The sequence below is a fragment of the Podarcis pityusensis genome (assembly GCF_964106645.2).
Source record: "Podarcis pityusensis genome assembly, chromosome: 6".
In the NCBI taxonomy this organism is placed as follows: domain Eukaryota; kingdom Metazoa; phylum Chordata; class Lepidosauria; order Squamata; family Lacertidae; genus Podarcis; species Podarcis pityusensis.
In genome coordinates, this window is record NC_138030.1 from 78446280 (window position 1) to 78472011 (window position 25732).

The 25732-nt window shown below is 41.9% G+C and overlaps 1 protein-coding gene across 1 annotated transcript; it reads left to right on the forward strand.

The window, feature by feature from the left end:
• The first annotated feature begins 322 nt into the window (after positions 1 to 322).
• Positions 323 to 20919, forward strand: LOC308478689 (pancreatic alpha-amylase-like). The gene is given in 12 exon segments (XM_081008693.1): positions 323 to 354; positions 356 to 415; positions 3706 to 3927; positions 6122 to 6268; positions 7235 to 7432; positions 8158 to 8388; positions 10064 to 10197; positions 16850 to 16972; positions 18258 to 18357; positions 19725 to 19846; positions 19986 to 20111; positions 20605 to 20919. Coding segments are annotated over 12 exon segments (1683 nt in total). The 5' UTR covers positions 323 to 324; the 3' UTR covers positions 20795 to 20919.
• Positions 20920 to 25732: the final 4813 nt, after the last annotated feature.

The following is a 25732-nucleotide window of genomic DNA, read 5'->3' on the forward strand; positions in this document are numbered from 1 at the left end:
CTTCCAACCACTTGCCCAGTCAGAAATTGGCCACCTTCTCTCTTCCTATAAATAAAAATAATAAAATAATAATAATAATTATCCATATGAGGATGAATGGAGGAGCGCCTCAGTTTCCTTGCAGTTTATGTGAGTGGGAATAATATTTCCATAGCCTAGAACATAGAATAATAGAATTGTAAAGTTGGAAGGGACCACGCGAGGCATCAAGTCCAACCCCCTGTGTTTCAGAGTTGCGGGGTATGTGTGTGGGGGGGGGGTGAATCTTCATGCCCTTGCTGCCTAAAAGTCACTGTTGCAAAATCCGCTTCCTGGCAGCTTACTATGAATGCTGGAGTGCAAGCAACCTCGGCCTGCGTTGCGAGGAGTGACTTGGCTGCATTTGGTGAAAAGACCGCACACACTTTTCCCCAAGGTATTTCAACCAATTTGTATGCTTTCCAATCTACAGAGGTGATATGCGGTAGGGTGGGATCATTTGAAAGGTTTCTTGAGCAACATAGAGTAATGGAATCATAGAGTTGGAAATGACCCTGAGAATCATCTAGTCCATGGGTAGGCAAACTAAGGCTCGGGGCTGGGATCCGGCCCAATCACCTTCTAAATCCAGCCCGCAGACAACCCGGGAATCAGCATGTTTTTACATGAGGAGAATGTGTCCTGCTGAAAAAGTTTGCTGGCCCCTGATCTAGTCAGCCCCCCTGCAATGCAGAACTATGAAACTGTCCTGTACGGGCATCGAACCTGCAACCTCGGCATTATCAGCACCACACTGTAACCAGCTGAGCTACCCAGGCACATGGAATAGAGCGTGAAATGGGACCGACTTCTTCCCACTGCTTACATTAAGAGAATTGTGTTTTTAAGGCTGTTTTAAGCATGTATATTATTGTAAGACAAAGGGAAGGGAAAGGTTACAGCCTGATCTGTTGGTACAGGGCAGAGTGATGAATATAACAAAAGACCTTTTCAGTCTTTGGGTACATAGCAGAGGTTGGTGAGCCTGTAGCCCTTCAGCTGGACTAGTCGCCTTCCCAGTTGGTAGTAACCTGCCCAGTGGGTCTGTGGCACCATTCACATAACAAAAGCTACCATGGAAATGTAACTTTTTCTTCTTCTTTCTAAAGTAGGGGGCCCATAGCTTGGCTTTTGAAAAACAAGGGGTCTGCAATACTTAGCTAACTGGGGACCACTGCACTAGAGGGCATGACTCTTTTTTTGGAAGAGTCAACAACAACAACAATTTTATTTACCGTATATCCCACCCATCTGGTTGGGTAGCCACCCACTCTGGGCGGCTTCCAGCACATATAAAAACATGATAGAACACCAAACATACTATAAGATTCAAATCCCAGACTGACCCTGTTTAGGGAGATGCCTTTGCTTATACAGTGGTACCTTGGGTTAAGAACTTAATTCATTCTGGAGGTCCGTTCTTAACCTGAAACTGTTCTTAACCAGAAGCACCACTTTAGCTAATGGGGCCTCCTGCTGCTGCCGCGCCGCCGGAGCACAATTTCTCTTCTCATCCTGAAGCAAAGTTCTTAACCCGAGGTACTATTTCTAGGTTAGCGGAGTCTGTAACCTGAAGCGTCTGTAACCTGAAGCGTATGTAACCCAAGGTACCACTGTACTATTATATATGTGGGAATTAGCCAAGGGGCTTGCTTAGTATGAGGCATAGTGGGGACTTCTGATACAAACAGAATCTGGACCTTTGCCTGATCATACAAGGCAATCAGTTTGTTTTTATAGGCTTAGGTGTTCTCCCCGCCCGCCCCCCAAAGAAAATACCTCAGTGAAAGGCTTGTCTGCTACAGAACTGTGCCACAGATAGAGCTGGTGTGTGTAGTGCTTAGAGCTCTGAGTTACTAATGCAAGCTGAACTCATAATTTGGTCCCTTCCCTCCCTTATGGTTAGCTGGCATAGATAGCCAGTACCTGCAGTGAGGTGGTGATGGTGCCACTTTTGTCACTGCTGTTGTATAAACCAGCAGGCTTTGAAAATCAAGGAGGGGAAGATTTAAGCCCCTACCCATGCCATGGCTCTACAGTTTGACTTCTGATGGAAAAATCCAAGAAAAAAGCAGAATTATCTTTTATTGAACATTTCTGCTAAATAGATCCGGGATCCTAAATGGAACACCAAAAGTGGAAAGAAAAGATGTTCCCCATCATCATAGTTTGTAATCTCAGCCTTCAGCAGTCACATCTGTCAATTCTCCAATTTGTTTTGTTGCCAGAGTAACTAAGGTATTCTAACGCCAACTTGCACGGTGTTACATCTGGGCTTTCTAACAGCTCGAGGTTTTTTGTTGTTTTTTTTATAAAAAATTGGTTTAAAATTTAAAATGTTAAATCCAGTTTGAAGTGTTGCTAACGTGCTGAGAGCTTTGCAAAGAGCTCTCGTTGGGTCTGGCAGCTGGGGTTGGGCAAAGCTTTAACTGGAATTCGTTTGACAAGTTCTTTTCTTTGATTAAGCAAGCTCAGTTAGGGGAAATGAAGCTGTGCTATTCAATATCACCTAGGGAACTTTGGCAAAAGTGAATGCTTAAAACATAGGTCAGATCATTGGATCAGGAATCGGGGAGGATTGAATGCAGGTGCCCACATGCACGCCACCTCAATTTAGCAGCGTTGTGCCCTTTCCAGTTTGATACGATGCCTGAGCAATGTGATGGATTTATATTTATTATGATTTAATGTTTTTAAACGAGTCACATTCCTGTGCCGAAAAAGCAGTGCCTGCAGCAACATGCAAAACCATTCTCTCTCTCGGGGCTCAGTGTGAGATAATAACATATTCAAAACTGATAGCTAAAATACAGAATTTAAAACGAGGATCTTTGCAACAGCAAATTTAAGCCAGGTGAAACTCTCATCTCATGCCCTGGCCTGAGACAAAATTCAGGATTTCTAAAATTATTATTCTGAAGAAACATGAGCTAGGGTGGGTATTGCACATGGGTTTTTGCCCTTCTGTGGTTGACAGAACTTCCCTTATTCTAGACTCCTAAGTTCATGAATGCTGAGGTGAATGCACACTCTCCATGCTTCGATTTGGTATGGCCACACGCATGACCCTAATCCTGATTTTATCTGTGTTTATCACAGTCTCTCTGTGTGTTTGCATACCCTCCAGCATTTCTCCACTGAAAACAGTGATGTCCTATTCCATAATAATATTACTTTTATTATTTATACTTCACCCATCTGAGTGGGTTGCCCCAGCATATATAGAAACATAATAAAACGTTAAAAAAACTTCCCTATACAGGGCTGCCTTCAGATGTCTTCTAAAGGTTGCATAGTTATTTATCTCCTTAGCCCAGGGGTCGCATAACTCCATACCCTCCGACATTTCTCTGATGAAAATAGTGACAATAGCAGGACATTCCAGGATCAAATCAGAGACTGGGACGGCTTCTGTAAATCCAGGACTGTCCCTGGAAAATAAGGACACTTGGAAGGTCTGTGATTGGGACTGAATGCAGAGACTCACCATAGATTTCTAAACTTGTCCAACATGTTGACCACATTAAACCAACAAGCACTGTCTCTTTCACGCCACTGACATTTATATTATTGGTAGCAGCCTGTGCCACAGATTCCCCACAGTTGTCTGTGCTTTAAAGCTACATGCTACAGATAAGGTGGAGTGTCGGGGTGCAATTGTTAAACTGTGCTTTGCTCTGCCTTCAGAAGTGCAGAAGGTTGTTGAGAAGGATGTCGCCAAGTGTCAAGGACAACATGAAGAACCTGTTTCTTCTTCTCCTGGCGGCCTTTGGACTTTGCTGGACCCAATACAAGACCAATCCGAAGCCTGTAAGGACATCTATTGTCCACCTCTTTGAGTGGCGCTGGATTGACATTGCTCTTGAATGTGAACGTTACTTAGCCCCAAATGGATTTGCAGGTGTCCAGGTTAGTACTCTCTCTTGTTTGCTGAAGGCAAAATAACTATCTGGTAGATTCTGGATGAGTTTCTACCATCCAGTTCATAGCACCCAGTTAATACACTTATAGTCTTCTCACCATGCATGTATGAGATGGATGGTCCACTGATAAACCCACGTTTGTCTGGGCCTCACCTCGCAAAGAATATTGTGGAGCTGGAAAAGGTTGAGGAAAATGGCGTCTCATATGGCTACTGTGCTGGAATTTCTTCGCTTAGAACAAAGGAGGATGTGACAGAGCTAGATAAAATGATGCCTGATTTGGAGAAAATGAATAGGGAGAAGATTATCTCTTCTATCGTAATAATAGAACTTGCAGCTATCCAATGAATGTTAGAAATACTAGAATCTGGGGCCATGTTTGAAGGTTCAGGTCAGACAAAAGACCGTCTTTCTTCACATAACATGTAGTGTGTAGTTTGACAAATTCATGCCTAAGAAGGTTATCTTCTACCTCCACTGTTGGATTTAATGTAATATTTTTCTTCACCCTTAAAGAGGGGAAGAATCACACAAATTGGTCTTCTCCGCCTGTAGACCAAGTCATGGAGTGACTGACTTACACAATACCTAAATATGCCTAATGGGGAGGAGTTTATTTGCCTGCTCTGTCCACTATAAAGCAACAATTCCCAACAGGTGAATTGTGTGAACTTGCCCTCAGTTTACCAGAATACCATTTATTGAGGATTTGCACTAGGTTAAATATTAATAGAGTTTAGAAAAAGAAATCCTAGTCAATGAACTTTAGTTGCAGGGTTTGTGAATCCTCTGTACTGAGATAGTAACAAAAAGTGTCTCACTAAAGGCTGGACCAGGATATGTTATACTGTACAAATCGAGACACTTGACACATATTTAAGAGCTAGCATGTGGGAATCGGGCATCAAGTTTGCCGGGGCTGACCAGTCAGATCCCTGTCCTACTTCACAGGGTTGTTTTGAGGATAAAATTGCTGTGGAGGTTGGAGAACCTTATATACCACTGCAAACTTCTTGGAAAACTGCTGCTGTAAAATGGAATGGATGAATAACTTTTTATATATATATATTAAAAATCCTTTTAATCATTTATTCTGGTTCTGCGGAATAAATGATAAAAGAGCTAGGCAGGCTACTGAAACTCTGCGCCCTAAGAACTGGAAATCCCACTCAGCAAATCCTCACCCATCACGACTTCTAAGATATTGCAAGCACCAGCTGCATGCCTTTAAAACTGCCTTTGCAATCACAAGAGCTAGAAATTAGCTTTTGAAAGTAAAGCTTTTGCCAAACCAGAAGAAGGCAGGCATAGGCAAACTCAGCCCTCCAGATGTTTTGGGACTACAGCTCCCATCATCCCTAGCTAACAGGACCAGTGGTCAGGGATGATGGGAGTTGTAGTCCCAAAACATCTGGAGGGCCGAGTTTGCCTATGCCTGTCCTAAGGCCAAACCGGAACCTACCTCACGAATCCCTGCATCCAATGCTAATACCTGAGTTTGTGCAGTTGGATTGTGGGATGCTTATTATCTTGCAAAATCCCACTTTCTTCCCATATCATATGATACATTTTTTCCCCTTTCGCTTGGGAAGCCATTTTTCATGCTCCCCAGCTATCTGAAATGTAGCAGACAGACACTAGAGAGGGGACATTGTGGTCCATGGTGCACAGATAGTGGAAGTTGAGGCCTGGCCTCCCAGCTTCAGATGTGAAGAAAAGATGGTAACATTATTCCAGTGAGCTTTCCAATGGGCCACTTCTGGATTACATAAAATGCTACATAGCCAAGGTATTGGCGTTTGAAATGAACCCATATGGAGAAAAGCATCTCCATATGGAGATAGCTATTGTTATGCATCAGTTAAGAATACTTGAAGGTAATAAAAGTGTATGAGTAAGGGATGCAGGGTCTGTGATTCCACGGAAATTATTTTGGAGGGGGTATTACAAACCACACACACACACACACACACACACACAGACAGACATCTACCAAAACTAACCATCCTTAACATAATTGCTAATGTTTGCACTGCTGCATTTATTGTCACATCCGTCACATTCTTTAGTTTAAACTATGATTTAAAAGGGGCCTATCTACCTTCAAACATCAGACTGATAGGAAGAGTTCAATTACGTTTTTATCTCCTACTCGCTCACTACATTTTTTAATTATATAGGTTTCTCCTCCAAATGAAAACCTTGTTGTTACGAGTCCCTGGAGGCCATGGTGGGAAAGATATCAACCAATCAGTTACAAGTTATGTTCGCGTTCTGGAAATGAAAATGAATTTAGAGACATGGTGACCAGGTGCAACAATGTCGGAGTAAGTGGCTTTCAGTGGCTATTTATTTTTGGACAATCCTGCTTTTCAACCCAAAGAACGTTGAAGAGCATAATAAACCAACAATCGATTAAAATGGTAAGACTGCAAAATTCTGAGGCAAAAATAATGGGAAGCCTTTCCAAGCTGGAAGATTGGGAAGGCTACATCCTGAACGCTAAGGACTAGAAACCTGAACAAACATAGATCTAGGAGGATCTAGGAGTCTTGGTTGACCACAAACTTGACATGAGCCAACAGTGTGACGCGGCAGCTAAAAAAGCCAATGCAATTCTGGGCTGCATCAATAGGAGTATAGCATCTAGATCAAGGGAAGTAATAGTGCCACTGTATTCTGCTCTGGTCAGACCTCACCTGGAGTACTGTGTCCAGTTCTGGGCACCACAGTTCAAGAAGGACACTGACAAACTGGAACGTGTCCAGAGGAGGGCAACCAAAATGGTCAAAGGCCTGGAAACGATGCCTTATGAGGAACGGCTAAGGGAGCTGGGCATGTTTAGCCTGGAGAAGAGGAGGTTAAGGGGTGATATGATAGCCATGTTCAAATATATAAAAGGATGTCACATAGAAGAGGGAGAAAGGTTGTTTTCTGCTGCTCCAGAGAAGCGGACACGGAGCAATGGATCCAAACTACAGGAAAGAAGATTCCACCTAAACATTAGGAAGAACTTCCTGACAGTAAGAGCTGTTCGACAGTGGAATTTGCTGCCAAGGAGTGTGGTGGAGTCTCCTTTGGAGGTCTTTAAGCAGAGGCTTGACAACCATATGTCAGGAGTGCTCTGATGGTGTTTCCTGCTTGGCAGGGGGTTGGACTCGATGGCCCTTGTGGTCTCTTCCAACTCTATGATTCTATGATTCTAGAGAGGTGCTAGAAGAAGCTAAAACAGATCACTGAAAATAAGTGGCTCGCTAACCACCATGCAACTCTGCTGCTTGTATCTTCCGCAGGTGTATATCTATGTGGACGTTGTAATCAACCATATGTGTGGCTCTGGGGCTGGCTCTGGGAACCGGGGGACTTGTGGCAGTTATTTCAATGCAGGGACCCGAGATTTCCCAGCCGTCCCATACTCTAGCTTTGATTTCAATGACGAGATATGCAAAACACCCAGTGGGGATATAGAGAATTACAGTGATCCTGTTCAGGTAAGCTTTACACTATTGATACCTGATATCCCTGGCTCTCTTAAGATGCTGTTGGACATCATCTCCCATCAGGCTCAGCAATGTGGCCATTGGTTAAGGCGTCACGGGAGTTGGAGCCCAGTGACACCTGGAAGACTCCAGCTTCCCCTCTTACAATATAGCTAAGCTACCAATACCATTTATTTCCTTCACGGGATCTTATTGGGTCTTAGGTTTGAAATTGTGTTCCAAATGTATTTTTTTGTTCTTTAAATGGCCAATAATAATAATAATAATAATAATAATAATTTATTTATACCTCGCCCATCTGGCTGGGTTTCCCCAGCCGCTCTGGGTGTCTTCCAACCGAATATTAAAAACAATACAGTGTCAGACTTTAAAAACTTCCCTAAACAGGGCCGCCTTTAGTTGTCTTTTAAAAGTAAAATAGTTGTTTATTGCCTTGACATCTGCTGGTAGGGCGTTCCACAGGGCAGGTGCCACTACCGAGAAGGCCCTCCTCCTGGTTCCCTGTAACCTCACTTTTCACAGAGAGGGAACCACCAGAAGGCCCTCAGTGCTGGATGGGCTGGATGATGGGGGTGGAGATGAATAAATTGGTGGCGCCAGTAGATCCTAAGAGCTTTTGTTCAGGATGGGTGTTGGGCAGCTGTCACAAATACTTTGGTTATTGTGTGTTTATGCTTTGGCCGCTGAACCAATGGCGGTTTTCCCCACACGCACAGGTTCGCAACTGTCGCCTGTCTGGTCTCGTCGACCTCACGCAAAGGAGGGATGACGTGCGTTCAAAAATGGCCGACTACCTCAACCACCTGATTGCTATTGGTGTAGCGGGGTTCCGAATCGATGCTTCCAAGCACATGTGGCCTGAGGACATCGCTGCTATTTTAAGCAAAGCACATGACCTCAACACACGGTGGTTTGCCAAAGGTTCACGGCCTTTTGTCTATCAGGAGGTAAGTAACAGGGATTCTAAGCGTTTTGTCTAGCACTTTCCAGTGTTCAAACTGTTCTGCATGCCATACTTACTTATGTGTCAGGCTTCGGGGAATCGGCTTCCTCCCCCCATGGCAGTAGATAAGAAGATCAAAGAAAGGAACATCTTACCAGTCAGAAACTTTAATAATCGCAGCGAGAGAACAAAGAAGATATCTCCTAGAAATGGCGGTGTTTCCAATTAAGGATTACACCCCCTTCCATTCCTATGAATCTACGTAACTCCTACATCTTGTAATCTGAGCTTGTACGCTCTGTGCTTTCTGTTCTGCCACTTTCTGAGCTCTTCTTGACCTTGGGCTGAGCAGAGGAATTCTGTCCAGAGACCGTGAATCTGTTAACCCTCTCCCTTCCAGTGTTTCTTCTCCTAGCTGTTCCCCATCCAGTATTTCCCAGCTTCTGCCTTCTGAACTAGGCCCCTCTGCAAACCACTGTTCCAAATCTATACTGTCCTCCTGCTCCTGGGAAGTGGCAGGAGCAGGGGGAGGGGGTGGCTCCCACCATTCCTCTTCAGTGCAGCCCTCCTCAACATGGTCCCTGACATCACACATTCTCTCCCTGGGGGGCTCTTGGGCTGGCGGCTCCCAGCTCTCCTCCTCATCCAACCAGGTTCAGACAGGTGGACAGGAAGCACTCCACAATGCAACGTTTTGCTGGAAGTCTAACTTGTATGCTCCGAATGCCAGATACACGGGCATCTGTTGTTTGGAACAGAATGCTAGACCTCATGGAGCTTTGGTCTTACCCAACAAGGCAATTATTTTCTCCAAGTCAACCCTTAAAGGTAAAGGTAAAGGGACCCCTAGCCATTAGGTCCAGTCGTGACCAACTCTGGGGTTGCAGCGCTCATCTTACTTTACTGTCCGAGGGAGCCAGTGTACAGCTTCCGGGTCGTGTGGCCAGCATGACTAAGCCGCTTCTGGCGAACCAGAGCAGCACACAGAAACACTGTTTACCTTCCCGCCGGAGCGGTACCTATTTATCTACTTCCACTTTGACGTGCTTTCGAACTGCTAGGTTGGCAGGAGCAGGGACCGAGCAACGGAAGCTCACCCCGTTGTGGGGATTCGAACCGCCGACCTTCTGGTCGGCAAGTCCTAGACTCTGTGTTTTAACCCACAGCGCCACCCGCGTCCCAAGTCAACCCTTAGATATTGCTTAAAAGAATGGAAGAACTGATACACTTGGGCACAACTGCTCCTTTTGCAAATATTGGGTTGGGAAGGAGTTTGCTGTTCCACGTGGAGCCCTTTGTAAGAACCGTTCATTTTAGTGCATTGCGATTGGCAGGACTTGAAAGTGCTTCAGGTCAGCTGCTTCATGTCCTGATATATTTCCATTGTTCATGCTAGTGCCTCGTTTCAAAAGTGTAAGATGCTAGAACGCAGAGGAAACCAGCTCCATAAGGTAATGGCCATAACAGCCAAAACCATTTCTCTGGTCATATTGGAGATAAGTCGAAATTGATACCACTAGATGTAACACAGTACGTACCACAAGATATTTACGTCTTAGTTCAGCTTGCCGACTATTCCTGCAGTAGCCTACCTTCTCTCAGTGATGTTGGTTTCTGCAGCAAATTGAAATCAATATCGTGTATCCTTTTTCTCTGTGTCTTCCCCCGGCTTTTTCCAGGTAATTGACTTGGGCGGTGAAGCGGTCCACAGCTCTGAATACTTCAGAAACGGCCGGGTGACTGAGTTTAAATATGGCGCAGAACTCGGGACAGTCCTCCGCAAGTGGAACGGAGAAAAGATGGCAAATTTAAAGTAACCACTCTGGGAGGCTTCAATCCATACCTAGGTGCCCATGCACTGAGGGTGGGGCCCCCTGCATACAGATGGAAGCCAAACACTGCAGATGTCCGTCCCCCATTGCTAGCGCAATAATACAATCATGGCCTACAACAGGAGTGGGGTTTGTATATGAAACTCCACAGGTGTGCTTTTCAGCCTATAATCGGAAGGACAGGATTATTCATTCCCCCCCCCACACACCTTTTTTAAAAAATAAAAATGCAAAAATGTGTAGTGGTTCCCTGACTGGAATTTCTTCCCCCTGGAAACCCAAATGGATCCAACACTTTTGGCATTTTGGTCCATTTGCCCAAGAGGTTATGGAGCATTAGCTGCCACTGCAATTCTGAGTATTTTATTACCTGTTTTATGACAGATACTGGGTGCTTTTATAACCCCAATCCTAACCTGGCTTTACTGGCTGCCAGTTAGTTTCCAGGTCCAATTCAAAGTGCTGGTGTTGACCTATAAATTCTTACACAGCTCAGGACCTCAATAACTTAAGAACCACTTCTCTCCATACGAACCAACCCAGATCCTGTGCGTGTCACCTGAGACCCTTCTTGATGCTCCCCCTCCCTGAGAGGTCCAGAGGGTAATGGTGATGATGACGACGATAATTTATTTATAGCCCGCCCATCTGGCTGGGTTTCCCCAACCACTCTGGGAGGCTTCCAATACACACAATAATAATAATAAAACATCAAACATTAATAGTAGCAATCAGATCCTATATAAAAAGTCACAATAACTTTAAAACAAACAATTTATTTCAAATAAAGCAATATTTCAAATAAAACAAACAATTTATTTCAAATAAAGCAATATTCCATTAGAATCCAATAGTAAACAGTAAAATTAAACATCAGCAAATAATAATTTAACAGTTTACATTTATTACAGTAAAGAATTACTAATTATACAGTGGTACCTTGGGTTAAGAACTTAATTCGTTCTGGAGGTCCATTCTTAACCTGAAACTGTTCTTAACCTGAAGCACCACTTTAGCTAATGGGGCCTCCTGCTGCTGCCGCGCTGCCGGAGCACGATTTCTGTTCTCATCCTGAAGCAAAGTTCTTAACCCGAGGTACTATTTCTGGGTTCTCAGAGTCTGTAACCTGAAGCGTATGTAACCTGAAGCATATGTAACCTGAGCTATGACTGTAATCAGTAAAATAACAGCAAATTGCAACGTATAGAATACAGCAAAACATACAAAACCATGTAAAAGGATCAAATTGAGAAACAAGGACACCAACAAGAAATAATAAAATTATTTCTAAAAACTGTCCCTGAACACAAGAATGGGCCTTTTCTGTGATGGTTCCTCGACTGTGCAATGCTCTCCCCAGAGAAGCTCACCTAGCACCATCATTACATGGCTTTAGGTGCCAAGCAAACCATTCCTCTTTTTCTTTTCTTTTTAAAAATAATATTTATTACTTTTCCAAAAAAATTTAAACACTAAAAGAAAAGAAAAAACACATACAATACAATACATTAAACTAACAAAACAATGCAACAACAATAAAATAAATCAAATTTTATTCAATATCTTATATTTCATTTACTTATTTCCAGCGACTTCCTCACACCTCACTTTTTGTATTCCACTTCTATTATTTGTTTCAGCAATTCCTTTCCATCTTACTCTGTTTTCTGTTCTATAATTATCTTAACACATTCTTGCCATACTTGTCCTTTAATTTTCTATTAATCTATTTATACTTAATTCCTTATGACATTTCTACTAAAGCCATGTAATTTCATTCCAACATTTTTCTAACATTCCTTAATTTTACAATATTTCTATAAATAGTCTTTAAACTTTTTCCAGTCTTGGGAAATCGGAATTTTACAAGAAGTTGCATGAGACTATGCTGGATTATCTGGACTACAACAACATCATAATGATGGGAGATATGAATGGGGTCGTATCAACTAACATGGACAAGTCACAAAGTCAAAATGTTACAAAAGACGGCAGACTACCTAAAACTTTTTTTGAAATGACAGACAATATGGACTTGATTGACATTTGGAGGACAAACAACCCACTAGGAAGGGAGGGAACATTCTTTTCTGAAGCCCAACTGACCTGGACAAGAATCGACCAAATATGGATATCTAGAGGCCTGGCACCTAAGGCCAGAAAAGTGGAAATCTGCACAAAGACCTGTTCCGACCATAATGCAGTAAAGATGGATATGATACTACTACCAACCGGCTCTTTTAGATGGAAAATGAATGACAATTTGTTTAGAGATCAGGAAATTACCAAGAAGGCCCAAAAAGCTTTGAAGGACTATTTTGAGATAAACATGAATACTACGGTGGAAAAAAGAATCGTCTGGGACGCAAGTAAAGCTGTAATGAGGGGATTCTTGATACAACAGAATGCCGTAAAGAAAAGGACACAAAATGAGAAAAAAGACAAGATCCTGGATAAAATAAAAGAATTAGAGAAGAAGTTAAGATTAAATCCGAAGTCACAGCCAACTCTGAGAGAAATTAAACTTTATCAAACACAATATTCTAAATTGATAAATCAGGAAATAGAATGGAAGGTCAAATTAATGAAACAAAAAACGTTTGAGTCGGCGAATAAATGTGGAAAACTGCTAGCTTGGCAGTTGAAGAAAAGACAAAGATTAAATACGGTTACAAATTTAGAGATTGAAGGAAAAAGCATTCAGAATCCTGTGGACATTAGAAAGTGTTTCCAGAGATACTTTAAAAAACTATACACCCAAGGGCCGCAAGACGAGGCTGAGATTAAACAATTTTTGGCAAAAAATGGATTATCAAAATTGTCACAAGAAAATAGGACAATCCTGAATTGCAAAATAACACGACAAGAGATTGAACAAGCCATTCAGAACATGCAATTGGGCAAATCTCCAGGGCCAGATGGGCTGACCTCCAAGTACTATAAGACATTAAAAGACTACTTGATACAACCTTTGATGGAGGTCAGCAATGAAATTTTGGAGGGGAAGAGGGCACCGGAGTCGTGGAAGGAAGCGTTTATCACATTAATACCAAAGACGGAAGCTGAAAAGACACAACTTAAGAACTATCGTCCCATCTCTCTTTTAAATGTGGATTACAAAATATTTGCAGACATTTTGGCAAGTAGACTTAAAAAAGTTTTAAATGAAGTAATCCATAAGGACCAGGCAGGCTTTCTCCCAGGTAGACATTTGTTTGCTAATACAAGGAACATTATTGACATTTTGGAACTTTTGCAAACAGATATAAACACAAAAGCAGTTTTAATTTTTATAGATGCGGAGAAGGCCTTTGACAACATCTCCTGGAAATTTATGATGGGAAACTTAAAAGAAATGGGAGTGGGACGGGGTTTTGAGAATGGGATTGAGGCGATATATTCAGAGCAGAAAGCTAAACTGATAGTTAACAATGTGGTTACAGAGGAGTTTAAAATTGAAAAAGGAACACGACAAGGTTGCCCTATTTCCCCTTTGTTATTTATTTCGGTTCTGGAAGTGCTATTGAATATGATCAGAGGGGACCGGTTGGTGGAAGGAATCCAGGTCGGACAGAAACAATACAAATTAAAAGCTTTTGCAGATGACCTGGTTTTGACCTTGCAGGAGCCAGAGTCTAGTACGAAAAGAGTATTACAACTGATTAATGACTTTGGTCGGGTGGCTGGATTTAAATTGAATAAACAGAAAACTAAAGTTTTGGGGAAAAACTTAACAGATACAGAGTCAGAACGGTTTCAGAAAGAGACAGAACTTAATGTGGTTAAAAAAGTAAAATACCTAGGGGTAAACATAACATCAAAAAATCTAAGTCTATTTAAGGATAACTATGAAAAATGCTGGGCAGAAATTAAGAGAGACTTAGATAGTTGGTCAAAATTGAAACTTTCTTTGTTAGGCCGAATTGCTGCTATTAAGATGAATGTATTGCCAAAGATGTTGTTTTTGTTTCAAACACTTCAGGTTTTGGACAAAACGGAGTGCTTTCAGAAGTAGCAAAGAGATATTTCTAAGTTTGTCTGGCAGGGCAAAAAGCCCAGAATTAAGTTTAAGATATTAACCGATGCGAAAGAAAGAGGGGGCTTTGCCCTGCCAGATCTAAAGTTGTATTATGAGGCCGCAGCGTTCTGCTGGCTAAAAGACTGGCTACTTCTTGAAGACACTGACGTGTTGGATTTGGAAGGGTTTAACAATGCTTTTGGATGGCATGCATACTTATGGTATGACAAGGTTAAAGCAAATAAGGCCTTTAAGAACCATATTGTCAGAAAATCACTGTTTAATGTCTGGACAAAATATAAAGACTTGCTGGAAAATAAAACTCCAAGGTGGCTTTCACCTTTGGAAGCTAAGGCCCGAAAAAGACCCAATATGGAGGCTAAATGGCCTAAATATTGGGAAATATTAGAAAAAGATGGAGACAATTGGAAATTGCAGAGTTTGGAGAAAATGAAGGATAAAGTGCGAGACTGGTTACACTACGCTCAGATTAAAGAAGTTTTTAAAAACGACAAGAAACTAGGGTTCCAGGTGGAGAAATCGAAACTAGAAACAGAATTGTTAGAACCAAAGACTAAGGTACTTTCAAGGATGTATAACTTGCTGTTAAAATGGAATACACAAGAAGAAATGGTCAAATCGGCTATGATAAGGTGGGCACAGGACATTGGGTATAATATTATGTTTGAGGACTGGGAAAGGTTGTGGAGTACTGGATTGAAATTTACTGCATGTAATGCTTTGAAAGAAAATGTAATGAAAATGATATATAGATGGTACATGACCCCAGTCAAACTTGCAAAAATTTACCACCTGTCTGATAATAAGTGTTGGAAATGTAAAGAGAGCGAAGGAACATTCTTCCACCTCTGGTGGACTTGCCCTAAAGTGAAGGCGTTCTGGGAAATGATTTATAATGAACTGAAAAAGGTATTTAAGTATACCTTCACTAAGAAACCAGAGGCCTTTCTTTTGGGTATTGTCGGCCAAGGGGTGGTAAAGAAGGATTGGACATTTTTTATGTATGCAACAACAGCGGCAAGGATACTTCTCGCAAAGTACTGGAAAACTCAAGATCTACCCACACTGGAAGAATGGCAGATGCAACTGATAGACTATATGGAACTAGCCGAGATGACTGGCAGAATCCGTGACCTGGGAGAAGAGAGGATGGAGGAGGATTGGAAGAAATTTAAGAACTATTTACAAAAATATTGCAATTTGAGTGAATGCTAAGCAGGATGCTAGATCATAAATAATTGAGCACCACTAACTTAGATGATTTAAGAAAATAAGAGAGATTAAGAAAATATAACTCTTTTTTTTGAGAACTAGAAGACTATGAAATATAGAAGGGATATAAGAATGTAAATAAGATAACAAATTGCTGCTAAAAAGTTATAACGATGAAAGTGGGAGCGGGAGATGTGAGGAAGTCCAAAAAAAAATGTGAAACTATGTTAAGATATTTGCTATATTGTCTGTTACATGTATTCCTATTGTAAACTCTAATAAATATTATATATATATATATATAAAAAAAACTTTTTCCAGTCTTCTTCCACCGACTCTTCACCCTGGTCTCGGATCTTGCCAGTCATTTCCGCCAATAGTCCATCAACTTTGTCTGCCATTGTCCAACACTTCAGTGTTTTCAAGAAGCAACCATTCTCAACCAGCAAAAGGCAGATGGTTCACAACGAAGTTTAAAGGTCTGGCAGGGCAGGTCCACCTCCTTCTTTAGCATCCATCAATATCTTAAGTTTGACTCGAGGCTTCCTGCCCTGCCAAACAACTCTAGGAGCAACCCTCTGCCACCTCCTGAGACCCTCCATCCCATCCAGAACTTGCAATGTTTGAAACAAAAGCAACATCCCCAGCAACACAGCAGCCCTCATCCCCACCACAATAACTCAGTCCAACAGTAACAACTTCTGATTTGTCCATATTTCCAAATCCCCCTTCTCTTCAATCCAACATCCTTCACCATTCCTCTTTTTCAAGGCCTTTGGCCATTAAATAATCTATGGCCTGTTAAAGGTGGGGATTATCAGACCGTTATCATGATCATTTTTTATTATGCTATCATCATGCTTTTTATTATGTTATTATGCTCTGTAAAATGCGTTTTATCTCTTGATAAAAGGCAGTATATAAATCAAATCAATCATTATCATCGTTATCACCATCTTCACCAAACTTCTAAAGCTGTGCTTTTACCTGCTCTTAAGCTGTCTGGAATGGTGTGGTGTAGTGGTTAAGAGCGGTAGATTTGTAATCTGGGGAGCCGGGTTCGCGTCTCCGCTCCTCCACATGCAGCTGCTGGGTGACCTTGGGCCAGTCACACTTCTCTGAAGTCTCTCAGCCCCACTCACCTCACAGAGTGTTTGTTGTGGGGAAGGAAGGGAAAGGAGAATGTTAGCCGCTTTGAGACTCCTTCGGGTAGTGATAAAGCGGGATAGCAAATCCAAACTCTTCTTTGTTTCAGTTTGGCTGTCACCCCCTCAGAGATTGTGTCATGAGCAGTGGGCTAAAAAAATATACCTGGTAAACAAACAATAGTTTGCACCGAAGTGAATTGTGAATAAAGTTTTGATTATTTCTTCACAATTTAGGCGCTGGGGAGAAAACTGGAGTTTGATGCCTTCTGACAAAGCCATTGTCTTTGTAGATAACCATGACAACCAGAGGGGCCATGGTGCTGGTGGAGCCTCCATTCTTACTTTCTGGAACCCAAGGTAAGGCGCGTCCTTTTAGGGTTATTGAGCAACAATGTTTATTTCCTGAGGTCTGAATATCCAGGCATGTTGAAACGGACCGTTTCCCCACCTGTGCCACTGAAGGCAAGAAATATGTGTTCAAAAGCTCATCAATAATAGGAGGGAGGAATGTACAGAGTTGTAACTGGTTTATAAAGCAACCGTCACTCCCACATCAAAAGCAGTTCAAAAGAGAAGGAATCCTATTGGTCTGCTGGGTACCCAGTGGCAAAACAACAACAACAAACCTATGGTTACGTGAAACATTCTCAATAAACACACAAGACGTAACCGGCTGTATTTTTGAATAAATAAGGTATGCTATTCATTGTATCAAATTGTAGATTTCAACGGAAGTCTCATAAAGTTCAACAAAAAAAGCAGAAGACCCAGTGGATCAGTTCATTCGCTAGACAGTTCATGCATAAGGCCCATACAAGTATAAGTATTTGTTCCACCTGTCTATTCGTAGAGTCCAATAATCCACATGAAGGGTTGTTACGGTTCCACAGAATCCTTTCACAGAGTCTAAGACAAGGATCCCGGTATATTAGCCTTGTTTCGCTACTACTATGCTATAAGATCCACTATCCTGTAACATTACATATGAGCCTGTTCTACTGATGAAGCCTAGGCTAATGTGGATTATTGGACATACATTAATATATAAAAATGTCTTCCCATACATTAATATATAAAAATGTGTATAGTCTTATTATCCAAATACTAATTTCTTTATCAGTAACCTCATATATTCTATATAAAGTCATTCAAAATATCATTACATTTATCCAAAGTAATTATTTGTCTATAAATTGGAACATTACTGTGCTGTATCTAATCTCTGCTTGAATGATCTTCCTATTGAAGAGATTTTTGCTGGTCTGACTCAGTGTTTTAAAAATGTACATATTTGGAGAAAGTGGCAGGACTCAGAATGCCCTCTGGATGGTGCTAGCATCAAACATCCTTGGCTATTGGCCATGCTGACTGCAGCTGATGGGAGTTGGTCTCCATCAATGTCTAGAGGGCAGCATGTTGGCTGCTTCTGCACTTGTACATAAACTACCTATAATGAATTATTAGTGTGGTGCAGAATTCAGGTTTCCTGGGCAGTATACACAGCATGAATATAAGACACCTGAGAACTGTACTATCGGGAATGGGGAGTTGCTTTGGAAGAGAATATGAAATTCTTGGGCCTGCTTATTTTCTGTACTCTGGTACACTTTTGGCAACTAGGTGCCTCTTATCCATTTTTCAGACTCTATAAGATGGCAGTTGGGTTTATGCTTGCTCACCCCTATGGATTTACACGAATAATGTCAAGTTACAGGTGGCCAAGAGTTATCCAGCATGGAAAGGTAACTTTATTCCGGTTCACAACAGCTATTTGTTAATTCCATATCAAAGGCGTTCTGTCTTAAGGGATAGTATTGACACTTGGAAAACAGGTTTTTTGGCCCCAAAGCCAGAGCAACCGTTGAAATCTATGCTTTAAGTTGGCTGTTACCAACTTAGCAGTGTTATCCTGTGCATGTCTACACCCAGAAGTAAGATTTACTGGATTCAGTGGGACTTAATTTCAGGTAACCGTCATAGGATAGCGGTCTTTTGTCTTGATTAGTTTTGGTGAGATTTAAGGAGGACTCATGTTTTTGACTGAGATCACTGACTGCAAAGCCCTCCTCCCTCCCATACGCACATAATAGACTTAGGCGGGCTTCCACAATAAATTTAGCCTGAGGCTGTGCCTCACAAGTATCAGGCCATCAAACCTAGTATGCAAGGATGGGCTATGTCAGGGACTGGCAGGACGAAGAGGAGTGGTGGGAGACAACAGCCGGGGAACCTTAAGGGAAGCCTGAGACAAGGAAGGCTCAGAGCCTGGGGAGTGGTGGTGGGACACTGAGGACAGGTCAGAGGATGAAAGAGGGTGGCAGAATGGTGGGAGGCTGAAGAAACAACAGGTTTGAGTCAGAGAGAAGAGCCAGATGCAGAAAGCAGTGCAGACTCAAGACATGAAGCAGAGAAGGAGGGGCCAGAGGCTGAATAAGCAGAGCTTGCCTTTCCTACTGTAGTAAGCTCCCCTCCCCCTTGTCTCCAAGGTCCCTGACATAGTTTAAGGCTGCTGGGGAGACATCCAGCTAGGGAGGAGACTTAGTGGGAAGTAGAAGGCAAAGACCTTCAGTTCTGGCAACAGTTTCATAGGGGCCAGTCCTGTTTGTGGGCATTGCTGCCTGGTACACTGTTTTCTTGAATAAAGAGCGAACTTTTCTGCCTGTCTCTGAGTGCTGACCTGCATCTGAACCAACCCTGACAGACAAGCACATCAGTGTAGTCCAGTCTCAGAACATTTGCTTGCTATGAAGGTTCACCAGTATAATCAAGTAAATTTGGAAGCCTTGTTGTTGTACTTTAAATCAGGGCAGATCTGTCATAAGTCACATGGCCCAACTACAACTCCCATCATACCTGACTATTGCCCACGCTGGTTGGGGCTGAGAGCTGGAGGGACACAGGTTAGCTACCCCTGTTCTAAATGGAGGCCATGATTACTCATTTGGGGAATAAACTAGTCTATCGTGCTGCCAAGACTTACGACAGACCTGGTCTGGTTTAAGGTACATCAACCAGCATGTTGAGACTCACGGCCAGCAAATTTTATTCGGCGTGTTATAGTGTCATTTCTTGTTGTCTAATCACTTTAAATGTCATCTTCCATAACTAGGACCTAAATGACTGGGTTGGACCACCGAGCAACAGTGATGGATCAATTAAACCTGTTACGATTAACACAAATGGCACCTGTGGTAACGGCTGGGTCTGCGAACATCGTTGGAATCAAATAAGGTAATGGAAGCTGCCAGATGTGTCATCTGTTCCTGCGGGAGCCTTCTTGAGATGGCGAAAGCCTGTTTCTCCAGATGTTTAGGATTCCAGTGACTTGTGCCGTTTGCATAAGGAAGTGATACACGTGTCTCATTTCTAGGAACATGGTGACATTCCGAAACGTAGTGTACGGCCAACCTATTACGAGGTGGTGGGATGATGACGACAACCAGGTAGCATTTGGACGTGATGGCAAAGGATTCGTTGTGTTTAATAATGATGACAGGTAATGTTTTTATGTAGAGATGAAGGCGTTCAGAAATTATGCGTAGCAAGTCATTTGCCAAATTTGTATAGCAGATTAATTTTGCTGCTTGTCTTTTGCATGTCTGCTTGTGCACCCAGGGGAGCAAATGATCCAGAAGTACAGAATGACAATGTGACCAGAAGCATATACAGTGGTACCTCGGGTTACATACGCTTCAGGTTACATACGCTTCAGGTTACATACGCTTCAGGTTACAGACTCTGCTAACCCAGAAATAGTGCTTCAGGTTAAGAACTTTGCTTCAGGATGAGAACAGAAATTGTGCTCCGGCGGCGCGGCAGCAGCAGGAGGCCCCATTGACTAAAGTGGTGCTTCAGGTTAAGAACAGTTTCATGTTAAGAACAGACCTCCGGAACGAATTAAGTACTTAACCTGAGGTACCACTGTAAACTTGAGTATGTAAAATGGCATAAAAAATTTAAAATTATTATTTTTGTTTTCTTTTGTACAGGGCGTTGTCGGTAACATTACCAACCGGTCTTCCCCCTGGCACTTATTGCGATGTTATTTCGGGAGGAAAGGAAGGCAACCTCTGCACTGGAACGCAAATCCGCGTTGCTGCTAATGGCACTGCTCATTTTCAACTTAACAGCCAAACTGAAAATCCATTCATTGCAATTCATGTCGAAGCCAAGCTGTAATCCACACTGAATCTCTTTTTGTTTGTTTTTCTGTCTTAGCTCTTCTAAGCTTTATGAAGCTAAAGTAAAATGCAAAACCTCATAAATTATCTCTAGATGAATAAAAGTCACTTGTGGCTCAGCTTCTTTCTTTCTTTTCTGATTAATTTTAGAATTCCTTTCTCATTCGTCCTTCAAAGAAGGTAAGTCCTGCTGGATGAGAGCAGTGTGCCATCTTAGTGTGCCATCTTGTTCTTGGCATCACCCAGCCACATGCCTCTGGGAACCTCACAAACGAAGTATGAGGAGGACACCTTTCTCCATCACCACCATTGTTTGTCTCCCAAACAAGCTACCCCTGCCAATTTTATGCTCTTTAGATCTTTGCTGTCTTTTGATCTCATGCTGATTTTGTGTGCACTAAGAAGACTTCTTTTTCTTTATATTTAGATATTTCGGTATGCATAAATAAAACCCAAAGTTTTGCAGGTTTTTTTAATTTAAAAAATGCAAGTCAACCAACAATAATGAGCTCAGTCACTGAACAGTGTTGAACAGTGATGGACTTTGGGGTGGGTGGAAGTGGAATAGAACCACTGGAACTCTGGCCAGCAGTGCTTCGTGCTGAAACACTTTGCTGCAGGTCCCGTATGTCGTGTAATAATGCAGTCCATTCCTGCATAGAACTGTTTGCTGGAGGAGTGTCTACAAAAACAAGGGAATCGATCCCTGAGTCCAAGCAGAATGACTAAGGTGTCTTGATAATCATTCATCATTTGAAATCTTCATTGCTTTGCCCAAGGCAAAGCTGGCGATCTACACCTTGTAGGAAACTAGTAACTTCCCCAACTAAGCGTGATAAATGAACCATTGGGATTAACGTTTGGCGATAGGGTCATACTGACTCTTATTGTTCGGGCTTATTTGTGCAACAGTTACAGGTTACAATTTCATGAAGAGAAATCTAGCTCTGGGCGACTGCTGGTGACCTCAAGCACCTTAGAAAGCACTTCTCATGGTTCACATGCTGCAGGGAGCTTTTGTTTTTGCTTCACCACCCGAATCTTTGCACCTGTGCAAATATGAAAGCTTGTTTTCCTTTGGTGCATATCAACAGCCAACCTTGCTTTTGCTCATGGTTTCATCGATCGACTTTTCAAAAGCAGGTGTTGTAAGACCACCTTAATTTTTGACGCCGTTTTATTTCAGGGAACTGTAAAGCTGATTATATTAAAGGAATCGGCCTTTGAGTGTGGATTGGCAATAGCTCTGACCATATTTGCAGCACCTCCTGTGATTTGCCTAGTTGGTGGCACAACAAATTCTCTCTTTTTTTATTGCAATTTAAAATTCCAGATACACATCAACTTTTCCTTTATATTAACATGCATCCTATACTTTATTCTTCTATATATATATGCATACTCTAAATAATAATTTTTGACTTCCCTCTACCTCTTAACAGCTTCCCTCTTTATTTCATTTTCTTTTGTACTGTGTCAAAATCCTATCAACCTTCTCTTTATATATAATAACTCCTCTACAAATTTTGTAATTTTGTGAAATTTACTCTAGTCACATCCAAGTTTTGATTGGGGAACCCTGTTTACACAAATAGTTTTTTAAACAAACCCATTCTTTTTTAATCCTTAAGGTCGAGTGATTTCTTATTGCTTCTGTCATTTTGGCTAGTTCGACATACACACTTTCTTTTGCCATTCTTCCTGAGTTGGAGTCAAATCCCCTTTCCAGTATTTGGCAGTTAACACTCTAGCCTCAGTTGTTGCATAAAGAAATACTCTCTTGCTTTCTCTTGAGATGCTTATTGTCATTATGCCCAGTAAGAAGGCCTCTGGTCTTTTGGGAAATGTTTGTCTGAGCATTTTCTTTAATTCTTCATAGACCATGTCCCCCCCTTTTTTTAAATTTGGGCACAGGTGGTGGCACAACTAGTTCTCTACTGATGAATTCTCTGACCGTTTTAAAATCTTCAGCAATCCTGGAACAATTACATTCCAGCAAAAGGTCCTGATCCATGGTAGTGATAAAGCCTCCTTTCCCTTTCATTTTTCTTACACTTAACAGTCTTTCATTCATTCATTGTATTCTTCCTTTCCAACAGGGAGCTCAAGGCAGTATTTGTCCTCAAAACAGCCCTGTGAGGTAAGTTGGGCTGAGAGATGATGATTTGCCTAAGGCCACCTGGTGAGCTTTGTGCTTCGAGTGGGTCTTTAAAATTTGGTCTCTCGGGTACCAATCTGACACTCTAACCACTACACCATCTCGAGCCAAAGAATGAGCAGTGGTCTGGACATTGACATAGAGGGCCATGGTGGCCAGGTCAGATAGGCCAATGAGAAAAGCTGTGAGGGCACTGGAACTGAACCCCCATGAGCTACAGACTCCAGTTGTGATCCCCTAGAAAAGAGGTGGAGAACCTCAGGCCCAGGGCTTCTGTATTTGGTGCAAGAAGCTGTCCTCAAGCCACACCTTCTACCCCACTGGCTACCCTGGCCTCATTTCATACCCTCCTTGAGTGTCCGTCACCCCCAGCTGGACTGTGCTCTTGAACTCTGCTTTCGTTTGCCTTGAATGAAGGATATGTGAGTGTGCCTACCGTACTGAGGTAAAATTGACATAAACCGCTCCACCCACTTTTGTCGCTGGCCTTGCCCAGCCCTGGCATGTGCATACCCTCCAATATTTCTCCAATGTAAACAGACATCCTATTAAACGATAACAACAGTTTTATTATTTATATCCCACCCATCTGACTGACATCCACTCTGGATGGCTTCCATCATATATAAAAACATCATAAAACATTAAACATTACACAACTTCCCTATACAGGGCTGCCTTCAAATGTCTTCTAAAGGTTGTAGAGTTACTTATCTCCTTGGCTCGGGGGCCGCATAACTCCACACACTCCAACATTTCTCCAATAAAAATAGGGACGTCCTAAGTGGGACATTCTGGGATCAAATCAGAAATCGGGATGGCTTCTGTAAATCTGGGACTCTCCCTGGAAAATAGGGACACCTGGAGGTTCTGCATGTGGCCTCCAGAAGAGAATGTGACCCTTTGCAACCTCTTCAGAGGCCAGAGCTCTCTTGACCAGGGGTCTCCTGCTTCCCCTTGCCCACACAGGCAATAAACCCAGTTGGAACTAGCAGAGACAAAGGGCTGTCCCTTTAAGTCTCTTCACTCCCTGAGAAGGAGACAGTTTGGGATATAGGTTTGGAGTCAGAAATCCGTTGGAGCAAGTCATCTGCTCCATGGGATCTGTCTGGAATACCAAGAGACCTTTCTCTCACTATCCTTGTTCTCCAGGACATAATACCTGAATTTATCATCTATATCAGGGGTTCCCAAACAGAGATCCATGGACTACCAGTGATCTGTGAGCTGCATTCAGGTGGTCCATGGTGTGTCTGTGAAGAACAGACCCTCCAAGTGTCCCCTTTTTCCAGGGACAGTCCCGGATTTACAGAAGCTGTCCTGCTTTCTGATTTGATCCTGGAATGTCCTGCTTTTCCTTAGAACATCCCTATTTCCATCAGAGAAATGTTGGAGGGTATGGTAGGATGTCCCTGTTTTCATAGAAATGTTGAAAGGGACATCTCTATTTCATGGAGAGTATGAGTACAGTGGGTGCATTAAATGACCGTACTGTTTTTTTAATTGTATTTTGATTGCCTCTTTTATTTCTTATCTTGCATTTTCTATTTATTATTGTAGTTTCTACTATATTCTACAGAATTAAAACTGAAATAAAATAAAGACATGAGGTACAAAACACATATAAAATGTAGAAGAAGCATTAGAAATATAATTAAAGATCACACAGCATTTAGCACAGCTCATTGCAATTGCTGAAATAGGCAGAAAAATCATTAAGTGGTCCACCAAGACTTTCAGCGATTTTCAATGCTCTGCAGGGGGCTGGGAAGTTTGAGAACCACAGACATACATATCAGCTCTTCTTAATGAGTTTCCACTCAGGTGACTCTCAATACAACTGCTTTGAAGCTCCTGAGATATCTTCAGCACATGCTTATCTTGTCATGTTAATATATTAACAATACTAGCTTAACCAAGTTCCTTCTTTTTTCTTAACTCAGTATTCCTAAGAAACAGCAGGCAACAATGAAGTCATAAAATAAAATGTTACTAGGAACCTGTTTAGCCACTAGCCACTTAATCTTTGTTCTAATCTCTTAAGGGTAACTTTGAAATACAAGTGTATTCCAAACTTTCAGAGAGGTTAATATAATCAAGGAGATACGAATCTGAAGTCATCTGTTGCTGAAAAATTACCTTTAAACCTATCATTCACTTATCAGAATCTTCTGGCTCTTCAACAAAACTGGTAAATATGGTAAATATGTCTGTCTCTTTGGGTGTGTGTGTGTGTGTGTGTGTGTTGGGAATTGCTGTTTAGGAAAGTACTAGACTTTGTGGCTATGGGTAGTAATCAGCTAGGTTTTCCTCAGAGCAAACCCTCTAAAATTATTGGATCTAGTGAAGTCATGCTTGTTAATCTCACTGGGTCTAGTTTGAGCAAAATATCTGAAGCACATTTTTCAAATCAAAAAATTCTGGGCACTATAGTTTACCCCTCACAGAGTGACAATTCTCTTCACCCTTAACAAATAAAAGAGCCCAGAATTCTTTGAGAGGGGAAATGTGTTTTAAAGGTATTGTGTGTAAGCAGCCTTAGTCATGTACCACCCTTTGTAATTGTAGGTTATGCTTCTCATACAATGTACTTTTATATACTCTGTGGAATATAACAGGGGTTTTTAAAGAGCCTCTGTTTCTGCAGACTCCTAATTTAAATGTTTAACACCAGTACAATCCCTGGAACCCAGGGCAGACTGGGACACTTCTCTTATGGGTAATTGTGACACATCTTGATTAATACAGTTGACATACAATTTGCTTAGGTACAGAAGT